General features: G+C 40.8%; 2 protein-coding genes across 3 annotated transcripts in view; both read right to left on the reverse strand.

Annotated features, from left to right (window-relative positions):
- LOC136875625 (pancreatic lipase-related protein 2) overlaps positions 1-3,954 on the reverse strand; it is an 89,823-nt gene extending 85,869 nt beyond the window's left edge. Inside the window, exon 1 of one of the 2 annotated variants that reach the window (XM_067149165.2) lies at positions 3,871-3,954. In XM_067149165.2, coding sequence (XP_067005266.2) covers positions 3,871-3,949 — 79 coding nt within the window. In that variant the 5' untranslated portion in view covers positions 3,950-3,954. The remainder of the gene's footprint in view (positions 1-3,870) is intronic. The other variant, XM_067149166.2, reaches the window with a different exon arrangement.
- Positions 3,955-7,423: 3,469 nt separating this feature from the next.
- Positions 7,424-19,284, reverse strand: part of LOC136875626 (pancreatic triacylglycerol lipase) — an 81,198-nt gene continuing 69,337 nt past the window's right edge. The window contains exons 9-10 of the mRNA XM_067149167.2: positions 12,530-12,669; positions 7,424-8,881 (exon numbers count right to left, since the gene is read on the reverse strand). Coding sequence (XP_067005268.2) covers positions 8,730-8,881; positions 12,530-12,669 — 292 coding nt within the window. The 3' untranslated portion in view covers positions 7,424-8,729. The remainder of the gene's footprint in view (positions 8,882-12,529; positions 12,670-19,284) is intronic.

Below are 19,284 nucleotides of genomic sequence, written 5' to 3' on the forward strand. Positions count from 1 at the left end.
GGCATTCAATATTCTTTACAGCTAAACACTCTTTAAGGGAGCTGTTCAAATTACATTTATATTTGAATAATCGCCTTTACTTAAAACAAAATAATGGTATATTCGATAACGACTCAATATTTGACGATGCTTTGCGGTGTTAAAATTCACGATATCAGGCAAAGATGAATAAAACCACAATTACGTCATTTTTTCAATTTATTTAATATATAGTGTAAGGAGATAAACAACATGTTATTTGGCAAACCCTCACCATCACAGACCAATGGTGATGAATGAGTATCTCACCCCCTCTCTCTCTCTCTCTCTCTCTCTCTCTCTCTATATATATATATATATATCTCACACACTTAAACCAAGTATAACACTTCTTCTTCTTTTTTTTTTTGCTAGGGGCTTTACGTCGCACCGACACAGGCCTAGGTAGGAGTTGGAAGGAAGCGGCCGTGGCCTTAATTAAGGTACAGCCCCAGCATTTGCCTGGTGAGTATAACACTTCGTTCCACTCTTCATTATATACAGTCAGACCAGTAATCTCACTCTTCAGGTCCTAAACGTCACCGACAAAATTATTTTAATGTACTGGGCATATATACTATAAACAGACAAATAACAATATTTTTTACAAAAAAAATTACAACCATAGGTTACATTATATGTTTTACTCAACGTCCACCATTAAAAGAAATGAAGACAACACCTAACGTAACAATATTTCGCCAGCAGCCCAGCACTATGCAAATACTGAAGCACTCTACGAAAGGACAGAATATATGCGTTGCTTGCACTTAACGTAGTAATGTAAAGCACGTTAGCTGCCGAAATGTTAGTCTGAATGTTGTATTTAAGAAAGTTTAGTAAAAGTGTAGGATTAGATGGCCTCCAGGATTCTGAGAGGATATATCTTATATAACTTTTTTAGGGCTTGATTCAATTAGTATTTAAAAATCACACATCTCTTGTAATACTTCGAGTGAATCACACTCCAGTAATGAAGAAATTTTTGCTTTAAAAGTCAACATTTTTTTCATATAACTCTGCAAGAAAGACGATACTAACATAAGCTGGATTGAAGGACACACATGTGTCTATTGACTGTAGGATAGGAGTACCTGAGGTAGTGGTCATTACCAGAATTCTATTCCTTCCAGAATTTTCCTCAAGTTTGATGGGAAACCATGGAAGGGTACTTTTAGAATGACCAGTGGTGAGATTTGAACCGAGTACTCCTCTCTTTTGTACTCACTCCAGTTTACTTCTCATAACAAAATGTACACATTACTTTCATAAACTGGAATCGAACTTAATCGAATCTAATATTCTAACTCCTTTTGCGTAGTGTAATAGAGTAGTACAGCATGGTAGGTCGAGTTCATTACGGTATTTCTCCCTTTCATTGTACAATTTATGAAATTATCCGATGGGGAAAATATGTATACACGAATTTATTAATTCACACAAATGGACGTAGAATCATATTAAGATGGTGTTCAATTTTATGCTTATTTTTTTTCATTAATATTTCCCCCTTCCCAATTATTTGGGACCTGTGGATATATAACCTCATGGCACCCATCCTATAGAGCGGGATGTATTCAATACTGCGTGTTTCTGTGGTGGTTCGAACTGTGATGTGTTTTGTATGAGCAAAGGGATGTGTTTTAGGATGTACGGAATACCGGTCTCGAAGCCAAATGAATTGACTAGAGGCGGGTAAAAATCTCCTGATCAACCAGGAGTTGAACCCAGGGCCCTCTATACTGACCATTCAGCCAAGGAGCCGGACTACTATTAGTACGATATAATGAAACGGTATAATGAAATTATTGAATTACTTTTTAAAATAGACTCGCCTACAAGTTTCGCAGTTCGGAATAAAGTTTCATTGGTTGGAAAACTATTTTTTAGAAACTAAAAAAAAGAAATTTGAACAGGTTCTATGATTTTAATAGAACAGTGGTTAATACTGCTGATACTTTCTGTATGTCAGTATTTAGAGAGAAGTAAAAAAAAAAAACACTTCTTTTTGCTAGCGGCTTTACGTCGCACCGACGATGGGATAGGAAAGGCCTAGGCGTTAGAAAGAAGTGGCTGTGGCTTTAATTAAGGTACAGCCCCAGCATTTGCCTGGTGTGAAAATGGGAAATCACAGAAAACCATCTTCAGGGCTACTGACAGTGGGATTCGGACCAACTATCTCCCTGATGAAAGCTCACAGCCGCGCGCCCCTAAAAGGACACTCTACGGAGTGATTTGTCTATGCAGTACGATCATGTGATTATTGAGCTTGCGTTCGGCAGATGGTAGTTTCAAACACCACCGTTGTCAGTCCTGAAAATAGTCCTCGGTTCGTTCTCTTTTCTGCATCGTGAAAATGAAGGATCTCTGCACGAATTCAAGCTAAAGCCATTAAATTCCCTTTCTTACCCGTTTCATGTCTCAGCATCGCTGAAAGCCAGTGTGAGTTAGTGTGAAGCTGAACACCAAGAAGAAGGAAAAACAATATACTTCCTCTCCTCTTGCAGTGCAGTTTAAACATTTCACGAAGTCGCTCGTGCTCTAACTAATACATAATGGATAAAGTAGAAGGATGAGTAGCGCAAGCTTTAGGCAATAATTTGATCTAGAATTTTCTGGCAATGTATATAAACCCATGCAACTACTGTACAACACAATTCATTAACCCTGATAAAATATTCCGAAAATATTGGTCGTTTTGTTTAGGCATCGTTTGTGAACATTAACAGATTCACCGGCCCCAACATTCCGAAAACTCACCCAGAATTGTAAACTAATGAGACTTCAAAATTGTAGCAACTCAAAATCACAAAGACCCTTAACCTTACGCATGTACCATTAAGTCCGCTACCGCATGTGTCATATCGGCTACGAACGTACTGCTACGTTTAAGAACTTTTCGTTTTGGCCTCAGTTACTATGTTTAACAGACCGGAATTGCGGTTAGGACCGCGTAACTGTGGGCTGAATTCGGGTGATGATGGGTTCGAATCCCACCGGCGTCAGCCCTGATGATGATTTTGCGCAGTTTCTCATTTTCATATCAGTCAAATGCTGGGACTGTAACTTACGGTAATTAAAGTCACGGTCGCTACATTCCCAATCCTGGATCTTTCCCATCCTTGCGTTCCTGGAAACCTTACATGTGTCAATGCGATGTTACAAAAAAAGAAAAAAAAAATCTAGAACACGACATGTGGCGACATCTGTCTTTCTGCTTTTCGGTTATGCCTCGCGTTGATGTTATTCATCGACTTAGACAGAATAATATTTTTACATCTCTATGGCTGTATCTGTGAATACTCTCACGTATCGTGTTTGGTAAAACAAGTGGGGACGAGTCGTTCAGTTGGGATCAATGGCAGCAGGATACTAGGAATGGGGAGATAAAGGCTAAGGAATTGACGAAGCTGTACACATAAACAGGCTTCTTTAGTGGCGACATGTGAGATGTTTACGTCCCATAACATCGACACTAAGTGCGATAAAGTGGCTAGCTTTACAATTGGTCGCCTTTGCTCCAAGGAGTTAATCTGGTTCTCATTTGCGCTATAGTGTAGGCCGAGTGAACCCAAATTGTTTCAAATTGAGAAGAAAAGGGCTTTAAAATCATCTCAACTATTTTAGAAGTGATTTTCCGTGGTTTCTGCATTTCACCACTAGACAAGTTACGGGATGGTAAAGTACATTAATTCCAATTATACACAAGGATAGGTGACACAGCTACGCAGTACGATATACCAACAACAAGAAAACAACGAGCTCTGTAGCCTATGGCTCCTCCCTCTGTTCTCAGACGTTCATCCGTCTTCCTCTTGCTACATGACGGACTAGCAGGTGGTTTTAACTTACCGGTATTGGTGGACTGAGCGGCGCAGCACGCTAAAGTCGCCATGACCAGGAGGCTGTGCCATAGTCCGCTCCCCTCCATCGTTAGAACAATACTGTACTGCGCATGCAAGGAGGCTGTCGGCTTTATATTGCCTCGGGGCCGCCTTCATTACTGCATAACCGCACGACGAACGATCGACTTGTGAACACACTTCACAGTCAGTACTAACTTACCTTACCTCGCCTGTGTTCTTTAATCTGAACAGGGGTTAGGTTCGCTAGAAGTTTGTCCGTGGAAAAAGGAGCTATGCAAATCTTCTGATCATTTAGCTAAAGCATGTTCTAAGTGATGCACATGTCACCCAGAAGATTGCTTTTATGTTCCACTAACTTACGGTTTTCAGAGACGCCAAGGTGCCGCAATTTCGTCCCGAAGGATTTCTTTAACGTACCGGTAGACTAAATCTAGCAACGTAAGGCTGACGCATTGGAGAACTTTCAACACCATCGGACTGAGCTGGTATCGAACCCACCTAGTTGGGCTTAGAAAGCTTGTCTGAGCCACTCAGCCCGATGGCACATTATTATTATTATTATTATTATTATTATTATTAGTCCATGGTCTGTAGTTTGGAAGTGAAGTTCGGTGGTAAGAAGACAACGCTCACTGCCCTAACTCCTGAACGAGCATCTTATTATGAACAAGGCAACTGTCTACGAAATGGAAACTTCTCAATAACACGCAGTCAAGATTCGTAAATGAAGTTTGTCGTTCAAGACTTCAGGCGTTGCTTTCGACGCGGTTCGTAGTGAATTCACACCCGCGAAACAGCGCGTCTTCGCCGATTTTCCGATCACTAGAAGTTTTAGTTTTTCGGCTTCCGTCTTATTAGCCCCCAGCATCAATTTTACACTTTCTTGTTAACTGTTCTTCATAAACCACAATTGCTGTATTGCACAGTATTGCAGAGTAGCCTATTGTTTGCTTCAAAGGAGGAAACGTTTGCTTTGAGAAATCGAGAAATTCGTGTAACCGAATTTCGAGTACTAGAGAAATGCATACACGTCAAGAATAGGGTAAACGGCCGGAAAATTGTAGTTACTTCGAGATATTGAAAATTCGAGTAATGGAAGTTCGAGATATCGAGGTTCGTTTTCTTGTTAGTTGCACCGAGCTCGATAGCTGCAGTCGCTTAAGTGCGGCCAGTATCCAGCATTGGGAGATAGTAGGTTCGAACCCCACTGTCGGCAGCCCTGAAGATGGTTTTCCGTGGTTTCCCATTTTCACACCAGGCAGATGCTGGGGCTGTACCTTAATTAAGGTCACGGCCAACCCACTCCTAGCCCTTCCCTGCCCCATCGTCGCCGTAAGACCTATCTGTGTCGGTGCGACGTGAAGCAACTAGCAAATAAATAAATAAATAAATAAATAAATAAATAAATAAATAAATAAATAAATAAATAAATAAATAAATAAATAAATAAATAAATAAATTGTTAGTTGCTTTACGTCGCACCGACACAGACGGGTCTTACGGCGACGATGGGACATGAAAGGCTTAGGAATGGGAAGGAAGTGGGCGTGGCCTTAATTGAGGTGCAGCCCCCCCAGCATTTGCCTGGTGTGAAAATGGGAAACCACGGAGAACCATCTTCAGGGCTGCCGACAGTGGGGTTCGAACCCACTATCTCCCGGATGCGAGCTAACAGCTGTGCGCTCCTAAGCGCAAGGCCAACTGCCCGGTATCGAGGTTCGATTGTTCCATATAATGGGTGCGGTCATGTCTACCTCAGCCGCCACACGAATTATTAACAAATATACAAACCAGTACAGAGATAACCGTCACACGGATTATGAGAAAGACTTCACGAACACGAAGTGCATGGATCTGTTACACACAATGACACATGTCCCCATTATGAAGGAAAGAGAATACCATTATGAGGTTATTGCAGGAACCTGACGTTTGGCTCGCGCGATAAATTAATCTGCTGAGGGATGACTGTGTTTGCTGCAACTAATCACCTGTGGCGTGACCTATATACAAGCTAAATCGTGCCCCTGCTACCTCTGTGTAATTGTACTGATGTACTTTAAGCACAGACTGCTATGCTGTTAATAGCTTAGCCGGGCTGAGTGGCTCAGACGGTTGAGGCGCTGGCCTTCTGACCACAACTTGGCAGATTCGATCCCGGCTCAGTCCGATGGTGTTTGAATGTGCTCACATAGGTCGGTGTCGTGTCGGTAGATTTACTGGCACATAAAAGAATTCCTGTGGGACAACATTCCGGCACCTCGGCGTCTCCGAAAACCGTCAAAAGTAGTTAGTGGGACGTAAAAAATGAATATCATTATTACTGATAGCTTAAAACCAAGAGGTGCTGCTAAGTTTAGATTAAGTCTGAAAATCAAGAATCACACTTTGGGACTATTCTTCTTCCATAATCGGCTTAGTTTTAATTACTGCGTTAATGGGGGTGAAAGTTCCTTTTTGGGGATTATTGTATCTAGGTGTTAATATAAATATCTTCATTGGCGTAATCGCATAAATGGGATTATAAATAAAGGGTACAGATCTCTGCACATGGTTATGAGGGTGTTTAGGGGTTGTTAAGGATGTAAAGGGGAGGGCATATAAATCTCTGGTAAGAGCCCAACTAGAGTGTGGTTCCAGTGTATGGGACCCTCACCAGGATTACCTGATTCAAAAACTGGAAAAAATCCAAAGAAAAGCAGCTCGATTTGTTCTGGGTGATTTCCGACAAAAGAGTAGCGTTACAAAAATGTTGCAAAGTTTGGGCTGGAAAGAATTGGGAGAAAGAAGACGAGCTGCTCGACTAAGTATTATGTTCCGAGCTGTCAATGGGGAGGTGGCGTGGAATGACATTAGTAGATGAATACGTTTGAGTGGCGTTTATAAAAGTAGGAAAGCTCACAATATGAAGATAAAGTTGGAATTCAAGAGGACAAACTGGGGCAAATATTAATTTATAGGAAGAGAAGTTAGGGATTGGAATAACTTACCAAGGGAGATGTTCAATAAATTTCCAATTTCTTTGAAATCATTTAGGAAAAGGCTAGTAAAACAACAGATAGGGAATCTGCCACCTGGACGACTGCCCTAAATGCAGATCAGTATTGATTGACTAATTGAACATACGCGCAATACGAGAACATTCCAGTTACAAAAATTAACATTATAGAAAAAAACTATTAGAATGATTCAAGGTGATGGATATCACACAGGGTTAAAACCTGTTGATGACCCAAGATCTAAATATGTGTAAAATTATCTATCTATAATCTTTTAGAACCAGTTTCATTTAAAAAATGTATACCTCACGTTTCGGAACTGATATTATTACTTCTAATCAAAAGCTTCTTAACTACCAAAGAATACAAAACGTAATAACTGGAAAAGGAAACTGTCTATTTCAAGGTAAAATAGCCTTGAAAGTGATTATAGAACATAACATCCTATTCCAGACACAACCATTCAAGTGTTATTGAGCAGCACATCGTTAGATAAACCTAAATCAACATGGATGTATTGGGATCAATTAAAACAACTCATTAATTATGTCCTTTAATTCATTAACACCATTACAATTGATTACAACTCTGCATTCAGAGATATTGAATAACATAAAGTAAAATATTTATTATGATAATTATTTGGGGATATTAGGTCGCGTGATATTAATTATCTGCTGATGCGTTTCGATCCTGTGACCAGGATCGTCTTCAGAGCAGTAAAAAAGCATAATCGCAACTGTCACTCCATAGTAACCAGACTCAAGATAGAGAGACCCTTTTAGAAATATAGTTCATTCCAGGGCCTCCAGAGTCACGGAGAAAGATGTTGACGAGTTAACTATGGAGGGTAGCCATGATCTACTCAGTATATAGCCGTCACCTATGTTAAAATTATTCGGGCGTGTAGCAATTTCTATCGCCTCACGAATGATTCTAGGAATAAAATGTTTCTCTCTATACATGACAGAAGTTGCATCAAAAATTATTTGATGGTCATTATGTATGGCATGTTCTGCCATAGCAGACTTCTCTGGCTGGCAAAGACGTAAGTGCCTGCGATGTTCTTTAACCCTTGTTGCTACCTTTCTACATGTTTGGCCAACAAGAAACCGATCCACAGGAGCAAGTAATCATTTATATATTCCAGCGCAGTTTAAACCAATAGGGCCTTTGACAGGTCAAAAACAATTACCTATCATGACATTAGGCTAAAATGGTCTTGATATTGTGCTTTATGAGAATATTGTCAATCCTATCCGTGACAGATTGTACGTATGGCAAGAAGACCAGGCTCAAAGGACGAGAATCACGTGATAATATGTCTTTTGGCATAGGATGTAGCACTTCGTCAATCTCTTTCCTTGAGTTGCCATTGCTCAGAAATGTTCTGGTTAGGAACTAAAGTTCACCGTTTAATTGAACCTCCTCACACATGTCCCTTGCTCGGCCGGTACAGCACGAATAATGTTAAAATAGGTGACGACTATATACTGAATAGATCATGACTACCCTCCATAGTTAACTCGTCAACATCTTTCTCCGTGACTCTGGAGGCCCTGGAATGAACTATATTCTTAACAGGGTATCTCTATCTTGAGTCTGGTTACTAGTGAGTGACAGTTGCCATTATGCTTTTATTAAAAGTAATTCCTGCAAAGACATCTTCATAGATGCGCCAGCTGGTAATTAATATAATATAATTAATAACGACGTAATATCCCCAAACAATTATCATAATGTCATTTAGTGTTCGTGAAAGTTTACGTATTAAGATTACGTATTAAAATAACATGTTTATCTTCATATTAATTTTCTTGTCTTATGGCAATGACATGTACTTGTTTTATTTCCTGTAGATAGTGTTTAATTTACCGTTGCTACTTGGAAGTATTTTTGACTGAAGTACAGTCATGATATCTTCCCGGGAACATTTCTTGTGAGTTATTCTGTGATGTAAGGATCGAGCAGAATTCACCAGCTGTCGTTCAGTAGCCGCTGAGAATAAAAACATAACAATGTCAGTGCTACGATAAGAACATAAGAAATATTAAAAGTATTTCTTAGGAACGAACTAACATTATCATAGTTTAAGGCTTAAGGGAAGGTACGTTGGAAAATTCAACGGTCACAGTGGTATAACTGCCAGTTCCTAAGTCATGGGATTTAACCAAATCCCCCAACCGACCGGAAATCGAAGTGGGGCCCTTTGAACCAAAGGCCGCTTCACTGACCCTACAGCCATGGCGCCGAATATGTGCATAATGTACATATATATATTTATTTGTCTGCATGACACATTTTGACAGTCACCAATAGTCACCATGTTGGCTGCTAAAATTTTACTGAACTTTTTTATATGGAGTGGTTGTATGAGAAATCCCTGAGGTTAGAATTTTTTATTTATTGACGATGATAAAACTTTTTTGCGGACGATGACCTATATATTAGGCCCCTTTAAACAACATTCATCATAATTATCTTCATCATCAAAACTTTTTCGACCGAGCTCGATAGCTTCAGTCGCTTAAGTGCGGCCAGTATCCAGTATTCGGGAGATAGTAGGTTCGAACCGCACTGTCGGCAGCCCTGAAAATGGTTTTCCGTGGTTTCCCATTTTCACACCAGGCAAATGCTGGGGCTGTACCTTAATTAAGGCCACGGCCGCTTCCTTCCCACTCCTAGCCCTTTCCTGTCCCATCGTAGCCATAAGACCTATCTGTGTCGGTGCGACGTAAAGCAAAAAAAAAAAAAAAAAACTTTTTCGGAACTGCAGGCTGTGCTCCAATTGGGTTCGAACATCCCTGTGTTTTACTGGTACTGCTCTCTCCGAAGACTGTGGTCTACCGACTGCTTACTAGTCCACTACTGACATACCAAGAGAGCAGAAGCACTGTAGAAACATGTACTCCGCTCCGCTTATTGACGCAGCAGACGCGGGCCATTTCAATTTATTTTGATTATCGGCTGCACGGATGAGTTGTGAACGTCTTGACCTTCAATACTTGGCGTACCGAGTTCGATTCTCCGCAGGTCGTGGGATTTCTGTTGGGTGGGGGACTGGATGCTTGTACCATCTCCGACATCCCTGAAACATCGCACACACTGCCACCCTCCTTCAGTTACCTACACACGGCAAACGTCGCGCACTGTTGTCGGAGGTTCTGCCTTACAAGGGCTACACGAGAAGCTAGCAGTAGTCACACGAAATTATTAACGTACTGTTACGTGATCAAGCGGCCGCCAGCGCTCTGGAGGCTCACTTCGGTATTTCATGCAAGAAATGAATAAGTCAGGCCGGAGACCTACCAGCCAGCTCGAAGAAGGCATGCTGCAGCCTCTCCTTTTATTGTGATTTCGTGTCGTTTCCCCGTGGGGCTTCTCGAAGATGAAACGAGAATATTCCTTTTTTGGCCGCACCCCGAAGATTCCAGTACTTTTATCAGTGGAGATATAAATAGAGAGCCACCGCGGAGGAGGAGTTGTTGTTGGTCTCTGTTCAGTGGTCAGTGTTCGAATTGTTGTGAGTGTCGTCGTAATGCTGGAGTAGCGTTGGGGAAGAGTGCTGGTTAGCACTCTTGTTATTTAGTAATGCATGTTGAGTAGTTCAGTGTATGTGGAGTTAATTGAGTTGACTGCGTTGAGTAAGTGAGTTAGTGGACTCATCTGGAGTCGAGCCAAGGAACCGTCGTCGTGTGTCCTGATTGTTGGTGGTCTTTGTGTTCGAACCTGGCTGCGTACAGCTGTTGTGTGAAGTGACTGAGCGTGCGGAACCAAATGCATTGTGAGCTGCCAATCAGAATTATCGCCGTTTCAGGTAATACCAGCGATTCGGACTACCTGCTGTGCGAGAACAAGATTGTAAGTAGACAACAATTCGTGAAGTGTGGTCATACACTGTTGAATGCAACTGTATATATATATCTGTATGTATGTGCTAACTGGGTCGTCCTGAATTAAGGCGACACTCCGGAGATAAAAATCGATATTTTGGTCATTTTGGTGAAATTTTTTATGACTGAAATCCAAAGATCTGAGTTTCTTTTTTCTTTTCATGAAGTTATTCCGCTGAATTCAAACAACTTATCACTGTAATAACGCTTTTTTTTGCAAATTGTAATTTTACATTTAAATCCCATTTTCTCCTACAATATTCTGCCAAATGTAACAAAATTTGTATGGTATTAACAACTATATTAAGAAACCTGCGTCTGGAATTTTTTATTGCAGAATTTTTTCAAGTAGTATAGATTTTTAAGTCCAAAATTTTAGAACGTAAAAATTACACAAACTTTAGTACGATATATCTCCTTATATAAATTATGTACAGAAAAATTGATACGTAATGCTTTTAAAAGGAGTATTATCTACCTAATTACGAATTTATATTAACATGTTACTTACATTTCATGAAAAATGGAGTTAACAATTCAAAAAAATATTTTGGATGACTATTAATTGTATATGAAAGAAATGTTCGTGATATCTCTACTTTTATGTAGGTGACATTCCCACAAGGTTTCGTGAAAATCCACACAATAGGTAAAAATGTATTTTTATCTCCGGAGTGCAGCCTTTAATTACTGTAATTCGATACAACAGCCAGTATTTTATACGTAATAGTATTTTGATTCACAGGAGGCATTTTTCAATCAAGACTGCTGAGTGGGAAAACCACGTTAGATCACCGAATACTACGCGGTGATTTTTAAATGATTATCGAGGACAGAAAATAGAGGAGTGCCTTAAGTATCGTCAATAAATAATTTGTAATGACCGGGTATTTTTTTTATAAATGCAATTTTGTAAGCTGTTGTTGGCGCCAGTGGTCTAGTGGTTCACGGGTTCGATTTTAACCGAGTTCAGTGGATATTTGTTGGCGAGATAATTTATAGCACTGCATCCCGCTCTTGCTGGGTTGTAAAAGAACGCTGGTAAACATATCAGATGTTTATTAGTTTAATATTCCCCAGAATCCTACGTAGAGTTTCGTTTTATCTGTTGAGAATGCTTGACAATCGAGTTGTTTCTAAGGAGTCAAATGACAGTGGGACTCTATTATTATCTTAGGTCTGAGGCTTACGCAAAACGTTCTGAACATGTTCGGTAAAACTCGATGAAGCAGGATGCTACACTATTTACACATAGTCCATGTGAGAATCTCTCTTCTAACTGGTTAGGGACAACCGGCGGATTGTATAGTCCTAGCCGCCTGAGCATAAGTAGGGGCCATAACTAAGAATACGCCTGAGATATCCACTTCCATTCCATAGCAACTGATACCCCGACTCTTAGGACCACTTACGAGGGCACTCAGCCGTTGCCCATGGATCACGAATTCGGACGTTACTTCAATAAGCCACACCACGAACTATTGGATTCCGATGGTTCGGAGGCTGGATGTGTGTTCCACCTTCAACATTTAAAATTGATGATAAGGAGGGCTCTAGGGAGGTCATATGCCATTAAGATGATGATGATGATGATGATTATTATTATTATTATTATTATTATTATTAAATATGGGATACTTTTAGTTTAATATTTGACTAAGATATTGTTGGGTGACTTTTCTCATATCTTGCTAACTCGTGTGAATGTAGACTATGTCATACAGTATTGAGCTATCTTCGGTAAATTACTTACTGCACATTTTATTCTTCTCTATCTCCATAAGGATCTTCCCTCGAGCCGGAAGAAGGGCAGTGTGCAGCCCCAGTGCAGAGCACAAGTTTTGGGCACAACTTTTAGACAGATCTCGAGGAGCGTCAATAGACTTGTCGTAACTGAAACAAGAGTAGCATTTGCATGATAACAGTGAAAGATATACTAAGAACTCATCTCATAATGATCACAAATAAATCAGCTGTACCTGGTGATTCAAGGTTGGACAGAAACTGCCGTAGTCATGCCGGAATGGAAGTTCAACGACTTTGGAATAAAAACGTCTAGTCTAGGAAGAAACCGTGCGTCAGGACAAGTCTGGGAATGTCAGGATCGCATAATGGTCAATTTACTTAACATGGGCATGTTTTGGTGCTGGGGTGGAATTAGCGTTATAGATTTCCCGACACCATTGTAACTATGGCAACTAGTGTTTCTCTATGTTAACTAGGTCAGTAGCGTCATCTTCTCACTGTGCGCTTTCTTCCTGTAACTAGGAGCTTGAGAAAACCCCGTATCTAGTGATCAAGTGAACCCCGTCCTACTCCTCAGTCCAGAATTGAAATCCTTGAACTGACCGGGAAACGAAACCAGGGCCTTGGAATAAGAGGCAGACACGCTACCTCTACACCACATGGCTGGCTAATAATAATAATAATAATATTTTTTTGCTATGGGTTTTACGTCGCACCGGCACAGATAGGTCTCATGGCGACGATAGGATAGGAAAGGCCTAGGAGTTGGAAGGAAGCGGCCGTGGCCTTAATTAAGGTACAGCCCCAGCATTTGCCTGGTGTGAAAATGGGAAACCACGGAAAACCATTTTCAGGGCTGCCGATAGTGGGATTCGAATTTACTATCTCCCGGATGCAAGCTCACAGCCGCGCGCCTCTACGCGCACGGCCAACTCGCCCGGTAATAATAATAATAAACAGGATAGGTGTGAATAAGGCACTGCCAAGTAATACATCCGCGGATCAACTGAGGCCATGAAGATGGCCAACGCTTTTGGAGGCGTAGGAGGATAAACTGTCCCAACGGTTGATAAAGCGGAGGAACTGTTTTCAGTGCAACAAATCCTTCCGTGTCTGTACCCCATGTTAGGGGCGACCGTTTTCTATCTCTTAGGCTGACAACCTAAGCAGTATCAGAATTCCTGAGGAAATTCAGGCACATCAAACCCATTTTAATCAAAATGGAAGAGCATGGAGGAAACAAACTAAAGGAAAACTACCCCAAGTGGCAGGACCGGATTAAGGGGGGGGGGGCTAAAGGGGCTGCAGCCCCGGACCCCCCGTGCCAAGGGGCCTCGGAGACTGAATCCTCGCTACTTACGCACTATAATTATTGTAAAGGTTGTTGTTGACGAAAATTTAAATCTGTCAGCTTGCGAGTACGGGCAGAAGGGGAAGGAGGGAAGAGGTCTGGGAAGTGAGCGGGAGGGGACAGGGGAAGCACGGTGGAATGCGCATGCTATACTATTATCTTTGCATCAGGAAAAGAACTTCCAGTTCACCTCTGATTATTGAACCATTCGTAAGTTACAACTGTAATTTTGTTGTAAAATGGATAAAAAATATCCTAGTGGTGCCAAAAAACGTAAATTAAAAGAACAACATTTGAAAGAAATTGAAAAGTTGCCGAAAATATCAACATTTTTGACAGGAAGTCTACAAGTGCATGGGCGACTGAAGAGACTGTTACTGGTGAATTGGAATCTTCCACAGGTAAGCGAATACTGTAATATCTAAGTCTGCTGTTTTAAGAGAGATTAGGTCTTTACGGAATTGGAAAGCGAGAGCATTAGGAAGATAGTTTTAAGAACAATGAAAGGGAATCCTAATGTGTATTTTAAACTTCTGTCACATTGTATGGAATACTCGGAGTCGTAAATAATAAATTGCCAATCTCGTCGGTGTAGTGGTAGCTATAATGACTGCCACTCCCGAAGACCCATGTACCTTCCCCGGCGCTGCCTTGGAGGGAGGGCGGCTTGGTTACGAAGAAGGGGCCCCACCTTTTTAAATAGCCCAGGGCCCCCAAACACCTTAATCCGGCACTGCCAGGTGGTAATAATGATAGCCTTCAATCTACTGCCACCAACCAAGGTGGTATAATAAGGCTATCGGATTTTCCGGAGCCCTCACCGTCATGCTCAGTTCTCAATTCAGACTAAGGAAAGTAAGTTACATAGCGACTTTTAACACCAATTCACTCAGAAGGATAGGAATGTTTTTTTTTTTTGATAGTTGCTTTACGTCGCACCGACACAGATAGGTCTTATGGCGACGAAGGGAGAGGGAAGGGCTAGGAGTGGGAAGGAAGCGGCCGTGGCCTTAATTAAAGTACAGCCCCAGCATTTGCCTGGTGTGAAAATGGGAAACCACGGAAAACCATTTTCAGGGCTGCCGACAGTGGGGTTCGAACCGACTATCTCCCGAATACTGGATACTGGCCGCACTTAAGCGACTGCAGCTATCGAGCTCGGTAAGGATAGGAAAGTTGAAAGAGATCACTGACCTGATGACTCAACAGCAGATATTAATAATGGCAGTTCAAGAGATTTGGTTTGGAGGCGAGGATTCCTTTGAGTCAAAGGGATACTGAATATTAAAAGGCAAACCAGGGAAGAAAATTCTCGAAATCACCAACATGCTAGGAGCAGGATTTATTGTATAAAAAAAGATAATCAACTCAATCACAGGATTATCCTCGAACCCAAGCAGAATCTCATCTCTGTCCTTCCGAAGTACCAACAGAGGATACACTATCATCAATGCCCATGCTCCAGAAAATCAAGATAATTACAGAAACACTGAGGCTGTGGAACAATTTTTGGAAGACATTCAACCAACAATTCATAGAATTCCCTATCATCATACTCTCATTTTAATGGACGATTTCAACGCACAAGTATGTAGAGAAAAGAAGTATTCTGATATAGTTGGCCAGTACCCAGCCCATGAGAGAACTAACCTCAATGGTAAGCGTCTGATAGATACTTGCAAAATGTTTTCGTTGAGAATGAAATCCACATGGTTCAAACACCTTCCAGGGAAACAGAAGATATGGAAGACGTGAGGTTAACGTTTAGAAGAATACCAAATTGATCACGTAACCATTTCATACAAATCTGATAAAGAGATTTGGAATGTAAAGGTATTCAGGAACGTGAAAGGGGACTATGATCACCACATCTCCAAAGTGAAACTAACTTTTATCCCCATGAACCGTAAAATCAACCGGAGGAAAGCACAGAAACCCATACCAAAATGTGGTACAGTAAAATTAAAATACCACGCAACTTTCAAAGAACACTTAAGCCATCGCATCGGAAATTCACCTCCTGAAACCTGGGAAGAGTCGAAAGAAGCCGTAATCTCAACCGAACAGGAAACAATCCCTCTTAAAAAGAAATATAAACATGCATGGTGGAACCAAGAATGTGAGGATGCCATAAAAGGGGAGACAAGAAGTGTGGGAAAGGTGGAACAATACCAAAACTCACCTCTGCTTCCTTGAAATAAGAAAGCAAACTACCAAAATCATCCGAAATATGAAAAGAACCTTTGATAATGATACCCTTGAATCCATCGAACAAGACTTCAAGGAGAACAATACAAAAAATTTCACAAAACATTCAAAAGAAGCACCCGGAATTATGAGCCGCCGTCGCTTAGCTTCAAAGACCCGGAAGGTAGACAAGGTATAACTGATCAAGGAAACTGTGAGATCTTAGAGAGATACTTTGAACAACTACTAAATTGTAAACCACCACAGGAACAACTACCCTTCAACAAGCCTGAAGACATCAAACTAGATGCTCCAATGCCATCAAGAGATGAGGTGGAACAAACCATCACAGAACTCAAGAACGACAAAGCTGGGGGGGGGGGGAATTCAATCACAGAAGAGCTTTGGAAGAATGCATATAGCAGAAAAATAGACATCTTGACTAAAATTATACAAGATATCTGGATTAAGGAAGAACTCCCTGCAGAATGGAGCACTGCTCTAATCGACCCTCTGCACAATAAGGGACATAGAGACGATGTTAACAATTATAGAGACATTTCCTTTCTCTCGGCAACATACACAATTCTCTCTAAGATACTACTTAAGAAATTATAATCTCTTTTTTTTTTGCTATTGGATTTACGTCGCACCGACACAGATGGGTCTTATGGCGACGATGGGTTAGGAAAGGGCTAGGAGTGGGAAGGAAGCGGCCGTGGCCTTAATTAAGGTACAGCCCCAGCATCTCAGCTAGATAAAGAAATTGGAGAATAGCAAGCAGGTTTCCGGAAGGGAAGATCATGTATTGAACAAATAGATAACCTAAAATCTATCATTATGCAGACTAAGAAATAGTATAAAAATTTCATAATCGCATTTATTGACTTTAAACAAACTTACGACTCTGTTGATAGAGCGGTTCTATTCAATATCCTGCAAGAACTTGGGCTCGATCATAAGGCATTAACATCGTCAAGTACACTCTAACAAACACCCTATCTAAAGCCAAGTTCAGAGGAAAAATCTCTGACCCTTTTGAGATTAAAACAGGAGTAAGCAGGGAGATGGAATCTCACCCATATTGCTTAACTGTGTATTAGAAAAAAGAATTCGAGAATGGAGGAAAACACTGCCTGAAATAGGTCTGAGGGTAATAAAAAGGAAACTCAAAATTAATATCCGAATGGATTCTACCGCTTTCGGACGATGTAGTTATACTAGCAGATTCGATTGAAACAGCAATAGACCAGATAAATACACTTCAATCCATAGCCTCCAAGACTGGACTTAAGTTGTCTTACGAGAAAACAGTGTTAATGAGAAATGACAAATCTGCACCAGAATACCTTCTTCCCTGCAACAGGCTCCGTAAAGTCAGAGAATTTAAATATTTGGGGGAATGGATCAATGAAGACCTCAAGACCAACAAAACATTTGAAGAAACGATTAGCAAACTAGATATTGCATACAACTAATACAGAAACGTTTACCAGAAGAAATCCATGTCCATCAATGTGAAATTAAGACACTTTTACGCTGTAATCAGACCTGAGGTCCTCTGTGCAGCTGAAACCCTAACCATCAAAGTAGCAAAACTCATACAGAAACTAGAGGTCAGGGAAAGAACTATCTTGAGAAAGATCTTAGGCCCAAGGATCATAAATGGAGAAAGGTACCTCAGGCCCAACGATGATCTATACCTAAATCAGGAACCTCTAATGGACACCATCATTAAGAGACGCCTCCAATTCTATGGACACCTTGAGAGAATAAACGAGTCAAGACTGACCAACGTCATCCACAGAGCCAGCTACTGCAAGAAAACAATATCACTGTGGTACAAGCAAGTTAAACAACATCTTCAAACCTTCAACATCTCTAAATTCCATATCTAGGGCGGACAAACTTCCGTGAAATGTTAAAAGAAGATCCAGAGATCAAACATAAGAAAGGGCAGAGACCAAAGAGATCATAAGCAGCTAAACAACTACAAAGCCAGAAAAGGATGGTGATATGGGCTAGCAAGAAGGCTCTTACGAACGTGAAACCAATCACTTGTTAGCTGAAAATCATTTTGGTTAACTTTTGTGGTCCATTGTTGGCCCATTCGAAGAAATAATAATAATAATTGTACCGGGCGGTACACCTCCACGCCACGAATTCAAATATTGCGCCAGTTGAAACCTCTCTACAGGAGAAACTCTGAACTTTAAAATCTGTATTAAATCAAAGGTTTCTCGGAAGATGTCTCTACTGTAAATTTTGAAGTGTTCTGAACGATGTCTATTTCGATTTGTATTTGTTTGCTCTGTAGCAAGAAGTGTGGACACTCTCTTCTAGATGGCACTACTTAAGAACTATAATTGTGCACCCTAGTGCGAAGTGAAGGAACTGTTTTTTTTGAAGAAATTTGGTATTCATAAGTTTGTTCTTTGTTAAATTTCTTTCAGTCATTTTTTGGGTTGGCAGTATAACCCTTCTCTTTCCGCTTGTTTTGAATTTAGCCAATCCCGAATTTCTCTAATTAATTTTTGACCAATAACGTATGTCTTCTCCGATATGGAGATGTTGCTTTAAGCTATCCAATAAAGTTGAGGGGGATGTGGGTACTCATTCCTGAAAGGTCTCGAATGTTTTTATTTAAACTGCTGATTTTCTTGTCTCGGGGCCACTTCATCGACATCTTGCTTAGTGTGTGATTATGTAGCAGGGGGCGGGAAGCGCCTCTTTCTTCGGGCAGCAGTTCGTCCACAAGGTAATGGCCGTTTAATAACTTTATTTCTTGCTAGCTCAGCAGTTTAACCCTCGGGGCAGGTTCGAAACTTTTCTCATGTAACCTATCTTTAAAATGTAATAGACATTTGGTAAAATTTCGTCTCTTTAACTATAAATTGGGATAGAGAGTGCCTAACCCTCTCGAGCTCCCACTCATCTTGTTTTGAGGTGACTACGTTTCATAACCGTTTTTCTTCTCTTCGTAATGTAATAAAGTTTTCTTATCGTGTTACCTCCTTAGTATGGGATTAGCCTTTGCGTAAGCGGCCTAGTGCCAAGTAGGTTTCAAAAGTGTATTAGGAGTGCAAGCTTCGCCTCCATTCTATTTTGTATTATGGGCCAGTAACTTAACCTGATGTTTTATTTTCCTCATGTAAAGGCCCTGTAGGTTGGGTATCAAATACCCCTGTTTCTTGGTGTGCCTTAAGGGCAGATAAAAATGAAGT

This window comes from Anabrus simplex, chromosome 6 (assembly GCF_040414725.1).
Source record: "Anabrus simplex isolate iqAnaSimp1 chromosome 6, ASM4041472v1, whole genome shotgun sequence".
Classification (NCBI taxonomy): Eukaryota; Metazoa; Arthropoda; class Insecta; order Orthoptera; family Tettigoniidae; genus Anabrus; species Anabrus simplex.